Source organism: Carassius carassius, chromosome 8 (genome assembly GCF_963082965.1).
Source record: "Carassius carassius chromosome 8, fCarCar2.1, whole genome shotgun sequence".
In the NCBI taxonomy this organism is placed as follows: Eukaryota; Metazoa; Chordata; class Actinopteri; order Cypriniformes; family Cyprinidae; genus Carassius; species Carassius carassius.
This window is the reverse complement of record NC_081762.1, coordinates 8,590,638-8,607,431: the sequence shown is the minus strand read 5'-3', so window position 1 is coordinate 8,607,431 and position 16,794 is coordinate 8,590,638. Positions and strand designations below refer to the sequence as shown.

Here is a 16,794-nt window from a genome sequence, read left to right as displayed (position 1 = left end):
TAGGATTGGCTTAGGCGACTGTCACTCTCTCGCAATCATGGCAACCACCCTTTTGCCACACATGACCTGCCCACTTGCGCGCGCACGTTTGATTTGAGGAATTCAAGAGGCACGGATCCTAGGTATACCAAAACAATGGCAGAGAAACAGCAAGCAAAATTCACAGTACCAGCCTATGCAGTTAGTGAAGGCAAGCCAGGCAAAAAAAGGAAGACAGTAACAGTACAAGAAAAGGCAATGAACAAAAAGTCTTTGGATAAACAAAGAAATAAAACGCGAGTTAATATCGGCGTGGCTTTCCAGCGATGGCGAGAACTGAGGGAACTCAAGGGGCTGAAAAGTGACTCCTTGATGGCTTTATTTCTGCTGGACAGGTAAATCTTTCTTTTTGTATTTTGATCATACATATTTTTTTGTTTATTTTTTCATGAAGCATGTGTCATTAGCACACGTAGCTGCGTAATATAGCTAACATAACATTACTTAGCGAGCTGTAGTAGAGACGATAAATAATCTATAGGAGCCCAGAAGGGAGGGGGTGGAGTGAATGAAAATAATGAGCTGTCTTTAAAACAGTCGTGAGAGGTCTACAGACACTCGATTTTTATACTTTCTTTTTCAGAGTACTTACATTTTAATTATGTATTGATATATAAATAAAGTTTAAACAAATTTGGGAAAAAAGTTTTTTATACATTTTTTTACCTACCCTGCCTTTAAATAAATTCACAAAATAATCTACAGCTGTTGGCTTTTTAAACAGGAATCTATCAAATCAATCAATCTGACCATGCACGTGTTAGCCAATCAGAAAACGAGATGGTGACTCTCTGTCAATAGCGTAAGTTTGGGGCGGGAGTCTCATTTCGTTGTTTATGTGATCCTGGACAAAAAAAAAACGTCTTAAGGGTCAAATGTTCTTAACTGAGATTTATACGTCTTCTGAAAGCTTTCCATTGGTGTATGGTTTGTTAGGACACAGGACAATATTTGTCCAAGATACATCTATTTGAAAATTTGGAATTTGAGGGTGCAAATAAATAAATAAATAAATAAATACCTTTTATATATAAAGAAAGAGAGAGGGAGAGAGAGAGAGATAATCGCATTTTACTAATCAAAAATTAAGTTTTTATATATTTACAGTAGGAAATCTACGAAATATCTTAATGGAACATGATCTTTACTCAATATTCTAATGATTTTTGGCATAAAAGAAAATGTTGACCCATACAATGCATTTTTGGCTATTGCTAAAAATATACCCCAGCGACTTGAGACTGGTTTTGTGCTCCAGGGTCACATATACAGGTGCATCTCAATAAATTAGAATGTCATGGAAAAGTTAATTTATTTCAGTAATTCAACTCAAATTGTGAAACTGGTGTATTAAATAAATCCAATGCACACAGACTGAAGTAGTCTAAGTCTTTGGTTCTTTTAATTGTGATGATTTTGGGTTCATTTAACAAAAACCCAACAATTCATCTCAACAAATTAGAATACTTCATAAGACCACCAAATTTTTCCAAAATCAAGCACCAAATCAAGCACACCAACACCATGGTCATTTAACCAACTTGGTTGTGGGTCATGGGAACAGTGTGGGCAGGTGCCAAATCCTGCTGGAAAATGAAATCAGCATCTTCAAAAAGCTGGTCAGCAGAAGGAAGCATGAAGTGCTTCAAGATTTCTTGGTAAACAGGTGCAGTGACTTTGGTTTTCAAAAAACACAATGGACCAACACCAGCAGATGACATTGCACCCCAAATCATCACAGACTGTGGAAACTTAACACTGGACTTAAAGCAAGTTAGGCTATGAGCTTCTCCACCCTTCCTCCAGACTCTAGGACCTTGGTTTCCAAATGAAATACAAAACTTGCTCTCATCTGAAAAGAGGACTTTGGACCACTGGGCAACAGTCCAGCTGTTTTTTTTTTCCTTAGCCCAGGTAAGACGCATCTGATGTTGTCTGTGGTTCAAGAGTGGATTAACAAGAGGAATACGACAACTGTAGCCAAATTCCTTGACACGTCTGTATACCCCCGCCTCAGTCCATTCTTTGTGAAGTTCTCTCAAATTCTTGAATCAATTTTACTTGACAATCTTCATAAGGCTGTGGTTCTCTCGGTTGTTTGTGCATCTTTTTCTTCACACTTTTTTCCCTTCCACTCAACTTTCTGTCAACATGCTTGGATACAGCACTCTGTGAAAAGCCAGCTTCTTCGGCAATGAATGTTTGTGGCATACCCTCCTTGTGAAGGGTGTCAATGACTGTCTTCTGGACAACTGTCAGATCAGCAGTCTTACCCATGATTGTGTAGCCTATTGAACCAAACTGAGAGACCATTTTGAAGCCTAAGGAAACCTTGCAGGAGTTGATTAGCTACTTGGCATGTCACCATATTCTATTTTGCTGAGATAGTGAATTGGTGGGTTTTTCTAAAATGTGAGCCAAAATCATCACAATTAAAAGAACCAAAGACTTAAACTACTTCAGTCTGTGTGAACTGAATTTATTTAGTACACAAGTTTCACAATTTGAGTTGAATTACTGAAATAAATGAACTTATCCATTACATTCTAATTTATTGAGATGCACCTGAAATAAATGCAAAGGCAAAGTATAAGATGCATATTCATGAACTTTAATAAAACAAATAACACAGTGAAGTTACAAGAACATACAGCAGCAATACAGTAACAAAACAACCAAGAAATACTTTCATTTAGGTATATACTACAGTTACAAATCACAAAAAAAAGGTTTCAAATCACAAAAGCAACACAAGTATGTTTGCCACTGAAAACTGCACCAATCTCCGCTAGACCGCAACCACATTTTGATAAAACATTTTGAGTTTTATATCAAGGTATGAAGTTTGATTCAGTATTTACAAATTGAAAACACCTGTTTCAACTCATGAAAATAAAATATTAGTCGTGTATAACTGCATCAAAACATCAAAGCAAGAAATCCATCCACCAACAGACTAATAAACAGAATTTTGAATCTCTAAAATATGATGTGGGATTTCTCTCTTTTAAGAAAAACATTTGGCAAGTTAAACTTCACAGGTTTTAAATAGCAACCTCCATTTCCCTCTGAATATTTCCCTTTCCTTGCCATGTAAAGCTATTTACACAAAGAAAGAAGTCAAGGGAAAGGCAGAATGTGGCACGTCTTTGTTGAATCTGCAAGGCTGCTGTAACTTAGACTTACAAGCCTGTGGTATCAGGTATTTTTACGGTCTTGACAAATGATTCCAGTGACTTTTTCTAGCATGGTGAATGGAAAGACTACTGTATTAGTTGAAAGAAGATCTTCATAGACAACATTCATATAAGCCATAATTTGAAATCAACCAACACCTAGATCCTTTTTGCATGTCTGAACTAATGGCCTAATACTCAGCAAGACCAACAAATACAAAAAGAAATTCACTGTTTTATATTCGATATGAGTTTGTGTATCTTGACATGCATGCTAGAGGAGTCTAGGGTAAGTGCTTTGGTTTCCAACTCGGACAGTGCTAGAATAAGTCACTTTGTCTCCAGGCTGTGTTCTTTTCTTTCATTCAGGTCTCTCTACCGGGGTGCGGTGAAGGCGCCTTGTGCGGCAGAAACAGTGGCATCGGTGGCTGCCTGGCGCACTGCCTGATTGGAAAGCACACTGGTAGTTAACTCAGCCTGGGCCTTCTGAAAGCTTGCTCCGGTCTTCCTGTACATAGAATGAACCTGATGGGAGAAGATGCAAAAAAAATAAAAATAAATAAATCAACAGATCAATATAATTAATGAAGTATCATGATTTACAGTATTGTTCAAAAGTCTTTTTTTGTAGTAAAAACAGTCATTTGGGGAAAGTTATTACAATTTCAAATAATTATTTTCCTTGTAATCTTTCCAATCTGCTTATTTGGTATTGATTGATTTCTTATTATCAATGTTAAAAACAGTTTTTGTGGAAACCATCAAACTTTGTCACTTTTGACTAATTAAGTGCAGTCAAACCCTAGAGAATCAGTGGAAAAATCCACAGAAAAGGAAGACACAGTTTCAAAATAGGATGAAGATAAACATTTGGTATGGGTTTTCAACTTGTACTTAAGATAATATCCCTAATGTGACTGCCAGTGAATGCTGTTATTGATAATGTGATTTACCCTCTTGAGCAACACCACTCCCATAGCCGCCTGAGCAGTGAAGAGCACAGCATTTATAATCATGATCGCACCCACTGCCTTGTTCTTGCTAAGAGCGGCTAAACTCACGATCCAGCCACTGTGACACAAATGAGAGCGAAAGTAAGAAGCCAGTGGCCAAATTTGTAAGAATGGAATGACACTAAATAACAATAAACAGGTTAGTAACCAAATTTGTACAAATCTGTCTGTTTTATCACACTCACCTGAAGCCCCAGCCAGGGATACCGATAGTCATCATAATATAAAGCACCACTTGGGCGAAGAAGACAAAGAAAAATGCAAAGAAGTTGAAGGAACTGTCACTCCTATTGTGAAACGGAAGCGCACAATGACAAGTCCATTATTTTTGGAAACATTTGGCTGACATATGAAGTCTAATCGCTGAAAAAAGAAAATTGCATATAATGGTATAACTATTACACATTTTCATGATTATTTTCCATTTTTTTGTCATCAAGCATATAATAATAAAAAAAAAACATTCTGAAATCTGATTCTGCCAAATTTGAGATATCACTCTACCTGCAGAACTAGTTTTATGCCAATGGTAAATACTATAATATGAGTTTCTTCAGTAAGAAGCAGAAATAATTATATTTAATGCCCTTAAAGTAATAGTTCAGTTAATAAATATATTAATAATGATTAATTCAATGTACACATCCTCAGGCCATCCAACAGAAAATTCAGCATTAAATCGCTTTCCCACCAATGGATCCTCTGCAGTGAATGGGTGCCGTCAGAATGAGAGTCTAAACAGCTGATAAAAACATAACCATAATCCACAAGTAATCCACATGGCTCCAGTCCATCAATTATCATCTTGTTAAAATACAAATCCTTCATTAAGAGTTGTAACCTTAAACTTTGAAGTTTAAAGCTTTAAATCTTGAATCCCCCGTTGCCACATCAAAATCCATCAACATTATCATAAATGTTAATTTCGATGCTTGATTTGTTTGATTTGATTCAGACAAGATGACTTGACTTTTTACTGAAGAAAGCAATATTATGCATAGACGACTTTCCAGTATTTTAGCTGGAAGCAATGGTTAAGCAGTTAAAGACATCTTAATGATGGATTTGTTTATTACAGCATTCAGCTTTTTGCTTCACAAGACATTAATTAATGGACTGGAGTCATGTGGATAACTTGTGATGTTACTGTGATGCTTTCATCACCTCTTATTCTGACGGCACCCATTCACTGCAGAGGTGCCATTGATGACCAAGTGAAATACTGCTAAAGTTCCCAAAATCTGTTTAGATGAAGAACAATTCTTCTACTTTTTGGATGGCCTGAGGCTGAGTAAACTTTCAGAACATTTTCAATTTTGGGTGAATATTCCTTAAAATGCACTTAATATCTGAATAGTACTGAAATGGGTTTGCTACAGCTGAAAAACAAATGTACACAAGTTAGGTGTCCCACCCTCACAACAGACCACGGTGGTACATACCTGAAGGCTTTGTACACAGGCCTGTACCAACAAACAAAGGAGCAGGGGGTGAAGAGGAGAAACCAGAGTATGGCAAGGCCGAAACCAACTCCATTATTGGGATCCACACAGAACATAGCCAAACAGGAGATGAGATTAAAGAGCAAAGTGCATGCTGTGACTAAGAAAAAAAGATGAGAGAAGTGGGTAAAAAGAGAGAGAAAGAGAAGTACAAAGGAAAACTACAATCTAAGTAATTTACTGAAGTAGTGACTGATCAATATGCCTATACTAGAGAGCAACTGCTGATATATCATACATAACATGATTGAACTATACACAAAACTGCTCAAACTAAAGCAAAAGATCAACCAAAAAATTAAATTTGGTCATGAGTTTAACTGAAGAAAGCACACAATAAAGTTACAATTGAAGTATTTACTAAAAATGATGGAGGACAGATACCAAAACAGAACCTTCCAAACACTGCAAAAGACATACTAAACTTACACATCCAGTAGTAGTACATAGTGGTGACAGTGCGCTGGAAGTTTTGGCTAATCTCCACATTAATGTCCTGATAGAAGCACGGTCCCACCGGGCAGAAGGAGGGCAATGGGGGCCAATTATTCTGACGAGCTGATGGAGAAGGACACAGAAAGAGATTCATTTCCCCATTCATCAATCACGTCTGCTTGCATCACTCCATTAATGTCTTGTTCATTTCAACCAAGGTCTAAATCTTACTCCTTTGAAAATACCATCCATCCATCACTGTCATCTTTTTAACCATGCCATTTCTTTGTCCCCTCATTACTCATTCAGATCTCATCCATCTCTACACTCATTGTAAGCCTGACCAACATTAGTCCATCTAAATAATCACATCAGTGCTTAAAATACACTTGTTTAATGCTCTCATTCTTAAAAATGAGAAATTTTCAGAAAATGTGAGTGGTGGTTGCACATGTAACACCCGGCAAGATAATGTTATGAATGGTTGCCAGGTCATTTCTATGTGGTATCTAATTGTTTATGAGTGTTTATGAGTTGCTTTAACATTAAAATTGTATTAAACAGCATTTGAATGGAAATACTAATTGCAAACTGCCATGTAATGCATGTAATGCCAGCAGTAAAACTGAAGATAACTCTGGGTTCAAGAAGTTTCATTTACATTTAATTCCCCTGATAAACACAGAAATCATGATATTGCTACACTCACTGGCTCCAGACCCAAGTGAATTTGCATTCAGCTCTCTCTCTCTTCTCTCCAGCTCTTTTGCTTTTCTTTCTAGTTCCTCCTGCTTCCTCAAAAGATCTGCTGTGGTGGCATTTACTGCAGACTGCAACAGACACAGAGAGAGAGGCAGTTAACAATAATGAAATGCATAACTGTTTTCTATTACTACCACATTAATGAGCATCTCAGCACAGTATTAAATTGATGAGATATATTTACGGTTAAATGTTTGCAACTCAACAGGAAGCAAAACTATAGCTGAAATTCAGGTGTGTTTAATTTTCGTTTATTAATTAATTAGAAAATATGCCATCGTTCAAAAATGTGGGGTCACCCAGTCTGCATTTATTTGATCAAAAAATACAGTAAAACAGCTCTATTATCAAACATTACTGCAATTAAAGATAAGTGTTTTATATTTCAATATATATTTAAAATGCAATTTATTCCTGTAATGCAAAGCTGAAATTTCAGCATCATCACTCCAGTCTTCAGTGTCACATGATCCTTAAGAAACTGTAAAATGCTGACTTGCTGCAAACATTTCTTATTATTATCAATGTTGGTGCAACTGTTTTTACTACTGAATATTTTTGGTTGAAACTGTGATTTAAAAAATTCTGGATTCTATAATTCTATAAAAGCATTCATCTGAAATAGAAATCTTTTGTGATATTATAAATGACCAATTTAATGCATCCTTGCTGAACAAAAGTATACATTTCTGATCCCAAACTTCTGAACGAATTTTTTCTTTATTTTATTGTTATCATTTAGCTTTTCCCATAAATAAAATAATAAACATCAGTCAGTGGCCTTAAGATCATTCATACAAATCAGTAAAAATCTGAAAGCGGTCCAAACACAGAACTAAACAATTATAAGATTATTAATTATATAACCATAATGCAACTGTGTGCTGTAATTGTTGCAGTAAAAATTGTAACAAACTACCAGATGTAACAATTCAGTGCAATGGCCATGTGTGAACAAATATGTCTCATTTAGTTACTCTAAACAGCACCTGTGTCCCATAGGATCCATAATTCCTGGGCTCGGTTGGTGTGGTCCTGCTGGGAGGCGTCTGGGCAGGAGGTGCAGCAGGAGATGTGGCTTCATATGGAGGTGGAGGCTTCATTACCCAACACAAAGAGCAAAACAAATAACATCAGCTTAATACAAATCTAATTAAGCAAAAAGAAGCCATCATAATGATGTAGGATTGGGATGACAAAACACAATAATGAAAGTTTCTCATTTAGAATTTTCTCTTGCAGAGCAGAGGCAGCTGAAGTTGACATGAAATAGAGTTTATAATTCATTGCACTCCCATCATGTGTTAAGCATGTAAAGACTGATAAGTGTCAGGAAGGACATATTTACCGCTGTTGTGTTGTTGTCAAATGGGTTGTAGAGGTCCAGCGTGGCATAGCCAGTGTTGCTGCTGTGCTGAGTCACTGATGGATCCTGCAAACACAGGAAAACATTTCAGTTCATTTATAACTGGTGATAGATAATAATTACATATCTGGACTGATGCCAAACAAAACAAAAAAGCTCCAGGTCGCCTAGGAACTGGCACTTTAAATGTATAATCGTAAGCTAATATCATTGTTTCTGAGGCAGAAACCTTATCTGCTATAGAGGAACAAACCTTCACAACACAATAAGATAATTCATCCAATAAACTGCAAGTAACTAATCAAAATAAAAACCAATAATAGAGTACCACTCAAACGTTAGACACATGAGTGAATTTATGTTTCACATGATCTTGAAGGGGTGGTTTACTGGGTTTTTTCTACTCTTGATTGTGTTTATGGGGTGCAGTCTAACATGTGTTCATGCTTCATTTTTTTTAAAAAACGCATTACTTTTCACATAATTTACCTTTATTCCACGTCCCGATTTGTTTCCAGTTATTATGAAGCCCCTTCCTCAGAAATACGTGATGGGCTTTGATTGGTCAACTGGCTCAGTGTGTGATTGGCTAAACCGTCTCGAGCGCATCTGTACATCCCGCCCCTCTCAAGCTCAAAATGTGCTCCGGTTGTATTGTAAACAATGATGTCCTCTATATTGCTTATCAGTTTGAGCCCGATTGATAAGCAGATAATATTAATGATGAGGATTGCGCAGAACCTGTGCAAGCATCTTGATGGTTTGTTTGTTTGTTTGTTGTTGTCTCATACTTTTAGATACACTGTTGTTTGCAAATGCTACTGCTTATTTTAGATTTTAATATACAACTTTATTCTGATTATAGCTTTGATACAATACATCACAGCAACCATACGCATTTCCATATATAACGGCTATTATTGCTTTGTGAAAATAACTGTATAAATGGAAGTTTGTCAGAGCTGATCTAACGATCTGAATGAGAGAGAGAGAGAGTCGTTAGAAGACAGAATCGCGATTCATATATGCACAGATTTTTACGTGCACCCCTAGTTTTCTCTTCCTCTTCTCTAAAGCAGCACAACATGGCCTTGTCCCCTTTTTGTTGTGTATTCCTTGGGGCGGGGTTTATCTGGGTTCGTGACATAACGGACCTGGGAAGAAGCTCGTTGTAGTCCCTTACCAGCCATTTTTGTAGGCATAAAACTACCACAATTTTAAAAGACATATCTCCGTTTGCATTGAACGTTCAGTGTTGCAACTTTGCAGATATTGTTTACACTCAAACAGCAACATTACAAACGTGAAAAAAGTGAAATCGCAACGAACCACCCCTTTAAAAACCTCCTGACCTAACGCTCCAATTTAGATTGAAAGAAAAATATAAACTGCACTTATGTACAGACTTCTATATAAAAATGATATATATATATATATAGCAATAAGCAGGTGTGTCCAAACTGACAGTCAGTCTATTTATGCATACCGTGTCATATAATCATTTACCTAACTCCATTAGCTAATATATTTTATTTAGCGATACTTAAGTGATCAACAATTAGCTGTTCAAATACGAACCAGAATGTCATTCATACAAAAACCACAGTCAAGGAACTTAATATGATTGGCCTGGCCTTTGATGACAGTCAAGTCCTGTGACAGCATCACAAGAGGTAAGTTACAGCACTACACACATAAGACCACCAATAAAAACAACTCAAACAGATGTGGTGTACAATTACAAAAACTAGTACAGTTTATTACCTGAAATGGATTATGATCATCAGCTGCCTCAGCAAAAGTGGTGTATTTTGACATTTTGGTACTGGTTTGGCAAATTAGATCTCGCCAAGATGTAAAAAGAGGTTCAAGTCAACCGCGATGACCAGGTAAACACCAGAACAGTGTTGTGTAGCGGATAATTACAGGATTGTAATAGTCAATTTAAAACAAACAAATCACACAGCGACCGGTTAACACTAACTAGCTAACCAACCAACATTACAACGACACGCCACGGGTCCGTTTCAAGTCAACAGCAAGTTCTGTCCTTATATAGCAGTGGTTTATGGTCTTCTTCTTTGGCTTTTTAAATTATTTATTTATTTTCCTTTGTTATATCCTACGAGCGACACGATTTTGTTTCAGTTTTACTCTGACAGCGCCGTGTAGTGTTAGTTTACAGGAAATGTGTTCATATCACATGACAAGAGTGTTGCCAGGTTGCACAAAAAAAACAAGTATTTTAATTTTAAAACAAATTTAAACGGGCTATTCTGTTTTTCTTTTCGGACGAGTAAACAGCAAAATAACGTATTTTCGAAAATCAATCTCATTTACAAAAATATAATTAAATAGTTAAATTGCAGCTAGAAATAAACTAGTCGTTAAATTGTAAGCGAATCACAGAAAGCTATATTACTTACATTTAGTGGACATGGCAACAGAAGAATTGACGCGTTGAGGAAAAAGTTGCGCCACATGACGAGGAAGAGCCAATAAGGAAGCGCTATTATATCACATGATGAGAGAGACTATTTGTGAAAAAAGCGCACATCTGAGAAAAGCAATGAGGCGTTTTTCTTCTAAAATCTATCTATCTATCTGTCTGTCTGTCTGTCTGTCTGTCTGTCTGTCTGTCTGGCTATCTGACTCTCTGCCTGTCTGTCTGTCTGTCTGTCTGTCTGTCTGTCTGTCTGGCTGGCTATCTCTGTCTGTCTGTCTGTCTGTCTATCTATCTATCTATCTATCTATCTATCTATCTATCTATCTATCTATCTATCTATCTATCTATCTATCTATCTATCTATCTATCTATCTATATCTATCTATCTATATTCATTTAAAATGTAATTTAAAATATTATGCTGTTTATGTTCCTCTTTCAACCACTAGGCGTCACTGTTGCAGCAACGTAATTTCCCTCTGTAAAATATAGGTAGGACCAGCGGGGCAAGTTGTCACAACGGGAAGATGGCTGAAGGCTTGCAATTCTCTAGTCATGTGAGTTCACATGGGTGACAGGAGGGCTGAAAGTCAGTCATATGATGCCTCACAACACACAAATATACCACTAAGCCACCGACAAACACACACAAAATCATCCTTCTCCGTGCCATTTCATAAAACTTAGATGTGCAAATTCACTCTATGTCACTGAAGGTTCGACCTCAGACTGCAAATGTTCAGGTTGCTTTCTCTGTTATTTCTGCACCTGGTGCCAGGATATAAAGTGTTCCGCAAACAATTAATTCAGTACTTTGACTTTAGTCTTGACCAGATGTGGATGAAATTCACACATATTGAATGCCAATAAACTAGAGATTCCACCAATTGACTATGAAACAGCGTGGCTCCTGGATCCCATTATTTGTATAATCTGATCTTGGTGTGCAAGCCTCCAGTGACGTTCAAATGCAATACATTAGTCAGTGAGCATGACAGAGCGATGGCTAACGGGAATTGTACTTTAAATGTACAGTTCAAAGAGAAAAAATATGTTCTTTATCTGTGAGTTCAGAGGAAGGTTATGCTGAAGTGACAAAGATTTTCCACTCTTAATTCCCTAAACCATCTTTTGCCTTTAAAACCGCCTTTTCACTTCTCTAAGTGGGTGTGTCCGTGCTTCCTTTTGCTTTCCTTTGAAACCGCAACATTCCTCAGCCAATCAAGCGATGCATGGCCCCATGACATCACCGCCTGTGGAATGAGCTGACATGAAGTCTACACTGGTGAGTTGCCAAGGCAACCAGCAGGGATGGAGGGAGCTTTGGTGGACCGTGTGGGCTTGTGGGTTTTGCCCCCGTTTCTCAGCAGTATGGTCTCAATTAAAGAGGAGAAACCAAGATCTGGGTCTCATTTAATGCATACCACCACAATGGGCTTAAACCGCACACGACCAGAGTTAAATACATGGTGAAGACTTGATGACCTTGTTCTAGAGTTCTTGTAATATTAATCTTGTTAATGAGGTTTGCAGTAAACACACATTGCAGCAGATGTGAAACTGTGTCTCGAAGCATTTTGGCATTCTCTTGGAATTGAAAAGTGAGTCAAGAAGCCCAGACTGACAGATGGAACAAATAGAATTAATGCCGTGCAAATGTGCATTTTCTGAAAAAAAAAAAAAAGAAAACAATGTTTTTTTAGCAACAACTTGCCACCAGAGTGAAAAATGCTGAGGGCAGTTGCTAGGACATTGCTCGATGGTTGTGAGGGTGTTCTGGGTGGTTATTAGGGAGTTCTGCATGGAAAGTAAGGAAATGTTTATTGGGTTTCTGAGGAGCTTTTAGGACTTTCTGGTCACTGATATAGGGTTATGGATGGTCGCTATGCCATTTGCAAGGTGGTTGTTAGGGGTTTTTAAATGGAATTGCAAGCTGGATGTTATAATTGTTGTAATTCTGGATGGTTGCTAGGACATTGCAAGGCGGTTACAGTGGATTTCTGTGTGGTTGCTAATGGGATTGATATTGGTTCACTGAAGGGTCCCTAGGGAATTGCTAGGTGGTTTTTAGGATGTTCTGTTTCTAGGTCGAGGCTAAGTGGTTTGTTAGGATGCTGTTTATAAATATAGTCAAAATGTATATTAGACCGTTTACAGATTGTAGTGGCCTCATCTCGAGTACTTTCTTTCCCACACGCAGCCTCATAGTTAAGACACCTGATGTCAGGAGAAAGCAGGCTGGATTCAGATGCGGGTAAACTCAAGGCTTTATTCGAAACAGAGGAGAAGAGTCACGGTTCACAGGTTACACTCGCAGTGACAGGATGAGTAGCAGATGAGTCACGTTTCACAGGTTTCACTCGCAGTGACAGGATGAGTAGCAGATGAGTCACGTTTCACAGAAGTACGTATAACCGCCGGACCGGAGGGATGAACAGCTGGAAGCTACTAGGAGCTCAAGGCTTGTAAGAACAAGGGCAGAGGAATCAACTAAACACACTGGAGCCTGAGGACAAGACACGACAAGGTGAGTTCAAAGAGCTGCTAGATGATCGGAGCTATTGGTATGAATAACAACAGTCTGACAATAGACAGAGAAACACAGGGAATAATAAAGGGGAAAAAATTAGAAGGACATAGAGAACAGGTGGCGAGCAATTAAGGTTAACAACGGGGAAACAAGGGAGGCGGGGAAAACACAAACAGGCAGACGCGGTGAGCTGTCAAACCATCCCAACACACACACACCCACACCAAAAAGACAGGTGATTAGCCCCGAGACCCGACAGTACCCCCCCTCCCAGGAGCGTCACCTGGCGCTCTAGGAAGGGGCCTACCTCGATGCCGCCGGAAGTCCTCAATCAACGAGCGGTCCAGAATGTCCCGGGACGGCACCCAACACCTCTCCTCTGGACCATACCCCTCCCAGTCCACAAGATACTGAAACCCCCTGCCGCGGCGCCGCTCAGGTAGGAGATCCATCCACAAGACGAGGGGGTGGGGGGGTGGGGCGACTGCAAGCAGGATTAAGGGGGGAAGAGAACACAGGCTTGACCCTGGAAACATGAAACACCGGGTGAACCCGACCAAGAGTAGGAGGGAGCTTGAGCCTGATCGCCACCGGACTAACCACCTTGGTGATGCGGAAAGGCCCAATGAATCTGGGTGCCAGCTTACGAGAAGGCGCCCGGAGAGGCAGATCCTTGGTAGAGAGCCAAACCCGTTGACCACACACATAGGTAGGAGGAGAGGACCGGCGACGATCAGCTGCAGCCTTGGTTCTGTCAGAGGTTTGGACCAAAATCCTCCTGACTCTCTCCCAGGTGCGACGGCAGCGCTGGACGAAAGCCAGGGCGGATGGAACCGCTGCGTCGGGTTCCTGTGATGGGAACAGAGGTGGATTATAACCAACAGCACACTCAAAAGGGGACATACCTGACGCGGCCGCAGGAAGGGTGTTATGGGCGTATTCTGCCCAGGAGAGCTGCTGACACCAGGAACTCGGATTGTTGGATGCTAGACAGCGGAGCATTCTTCCTAGATCCTGGTTGGCCCGCTCACACTGCCCATTGGTCTGAGGATGAAAACCAGATGACAGACTAGCAGAGGCCCCAATCTGTCTACAAAATTCCCTCCAGAACCGGGAGACGAACTGGGGACCCCTATCTGAAACAACATCCACCGGTAACCCGTGGAGACGGAAGACGTGATCCACCACCAGTTGGGCGGTCTCCCGGGCGGAGGGTAGCTTGGGCAGGGGAATAAAATGAACCGCTTTGGAAAAGCGATCCACCACCGTGAGAACTACAGTGTTTCCCTTCGAAGGAGGAAGCCCAGAGACGAAATCAAGGGCAATGTGTGACCAAGGACGGGAAGGGATAGGGAGAGGATGCAGTAGACCATCAGGAGGGCGATTGACAGGCTTACTTTGGGCACATGTGGGGCAGGCCAACACAAACTGTCTAACATCCGCGGCCATAGTAGGCCACCAAAAACGCTGTCGGATGGCAGACAACGTTCTCCGAATACCTGGATGGCAGACTAACCTGGATGAGTGACCCCACTCAAGGACCTCAGAGCGCAGCGCAGCCGGCACCGGCACCGGCAACCTGCCCGCCGGACACTCTCCCGGCACCTGCACCCCTCGACCGGCCTCCTCAACTCGCTGCTCGATACCCCACGAAAGGGCCCCGACCACCACCCCCTCAGGAAGGATGGCCTCGGCCGCAAACTCCCCTCCCGGAGCACCGAACAGGCGAGAGAGGGCATCAGGCTTGGTGTTCTTTGATCCCGGCCGGTACGAGAGGGTGAAGTTGAATCTGGCAAAGAAGAGCGCCCAGCAGGCCTGACGCGAGCTCAGCCTCTTGGCCGAACGGACGTATTCAAGGTTCTTGTGATCCGTCCAGACCAAGAAGGGCTGCGCTGACCCCTCCAACCAATGACGCCACTCACCCAAGGCCAATCGTACCGCCAGCAGCTCTCTGTTGCCGATGTCATAGTTACGTTCTGCAGGGCTGAGACGACGAGAGAAGAATGCACAAGGATGAACCTTCCCATCATGGAGGGAACGCTGAGATAGAACTGCGCCAACCCCAACGTCCGAAGCATCAACCTCGACAATGAACTGGGCCTCCGGATCTGGAACCATCAGAACAGGTGCAGAGACAAAACGGGACTTTAAAATGTCAAAGGCTACCTGCGCCTCCCGGTTCCACCTGAAGGACACCTTAGTGGAGGTTAAGGCTGTCAGCGGTGCAGCGATCTGACCAAAATTCCGGATGTAACGCGGGTAGAAGTTGGCAAAACCCAGGAAACGCTGCAGAGCCTTCCGGGAGTCAGGGACCGGCCACTGGGCAACAGCTTCAATCTTAGCGGGATCAGGCTTGATCCCCTCCGTAGAAATAATATGGCCAAGGAACGTAACAGACTCAGCGTGGAATTCGCACTTCTCCGCCTTGACAAACAACTGGTTCTCTAGTAACCGCTGGAGAACCCGTCTGACATGCTGGGTGTGTAATTGGAGAGAAGAAGAAAAAATCAAAATATCATCCAAATACACAAAGACAAATTGATTAATCATGTCACCCAACACGCTGTTGACGAGTCCCTGGAAAACGGCTGGAGCATTGGTCAGACCAAACGGAAGAACCAAGTACTCGTAGTGTCCCGAAGGGGTGTTAAATGCCGTCTTCCACTCATCCCCCTCCCGAATGCGCACCAAGTGGTAGGCGTTGCGCAGGTCTAACTTGGTGATGACCCGAGCTCCCTGTAATAATTCAAAAGCAGAAGACATTAAAGGTAGGGGGTACCTGTTCTTGATAGTAATGTCATTCAAACCTCTGTAATCAATACAAGGCCGCAGGGAGCCGTCCTTCTTCTGAACAAAGAAAAACCCTGCACCAGCGGGAGAGGAGGAATGGCGGATGAGCCCAGCCTGAAGTGACTCACGTATGTACTTGTCCATGGCCTCTCTCTCAGGACCTGAAAGGGAATATAAACGACCCTTAGGCGGAGAAGAGCCCGGGAGGAGATCAATGGCACAGTCGTAAGGGCGATGCGGAGGTAGCGAGGTGGCCCGGGCCCTACTGAAGACCGCCCGAAGATCATGGTACTCCAGCGGAACAACAGTCAGGTCAGAGGGATCCTCCTGAGGAACACAAGACACAGAGACAGGACAAAAAGCAGCACCCAAACATGACACGTGACAAGACTGACTCCAGGCTAAAACAGAATTACTAACCCAATCAATGTGGGGATTGTGCTTGTGCAACCATGGGTGTCCCAGAATTAAAGGAGCCTTAGGGGAATCAATAATAAACAGTTCAATCCGCTCATGATGACTGCCAGCAATATGGAGGTCTATCTTAGGAGTGACGTGGGTGATGGTGGTAAGGGGACGGCCAGCTAATGACCATGCTGAAACGGGACTAACTAAAGGAACAAGTGGGATTCTCCAACGTTGAGCAGAGGCAGCGTCAAGGAAGTTCCCCTCAGCCCCTGAGTCCACAAGGGCGAGTCCAGTGTGTAAACGACTCTGGAAGGAGAGTTTGAACGG

The 16,794-nt window shown here is 41.2% G+C and overlaps 1 protein-coding gene across 1 annotated transcript; it reads right to left on the bottom strand.

Annotated features, from left to right (window-relative positions):
* Positions 1-3,566: 3,566 nt before the first annotated feature.
* On the bottom strand, positions 3,567-10,486 carry LOC132145153 (secretory carrier-associated membrane protein 3-like). Its single transcript, XM_059555934.1, has 9 exons — positions 10,058-10,486; positions 8,276-8,359; positions 7,917-8,024; positions 6,875-6,995; positions 6,160-6,288; positions 5,671-5,830; positions 4,414-4,515; positions 4,169-4,286; positions 3,567-3,740 (listed from the first exon to the last, which is right to left on the bottom strand). Exons 1-9 carry the CDS (start codon positions 10,109-10,111, stop codon positions 3,591-3,593), a joined length of 1,026 nt encoding a protein of 341 aa, XP_059411917.1. The 5' UTR covers positions 10,112-10,486; the 3' UTR covers positions 3,567-3,590.
* Between the last annotated feature and the right edge of the window lie 6,308 nt (positions 10,487-16,794).

What these genes read in the sequence shown, in the direction of transcription:
- LOC132145153 (XM_059555934.1), bottom strand. Translation starts at nt 10,111, where the DNA reads ATGTCAAAATACACCACTTTTGCTGAGGCAGCTGATGATCATAATCCA. An exon ending in ATGGATCCTATGGGACACAG is followed by an intron (nt 6,996 to 7,916) that starts GTGCTGTTTAGA and finishes TGTCTGTTGCAG; the next exon opens with TCTGCAGTAAATGCCACCAC. An exon ending in CCTGTGTACAAAGCCTTCAG is followed by an intron (nt 4,516 to 5,670) that starts GTATGTACCACC and finishes GTTTCACAATAG; the next exon opens with GAGTGACAGTTCCTTCAACT.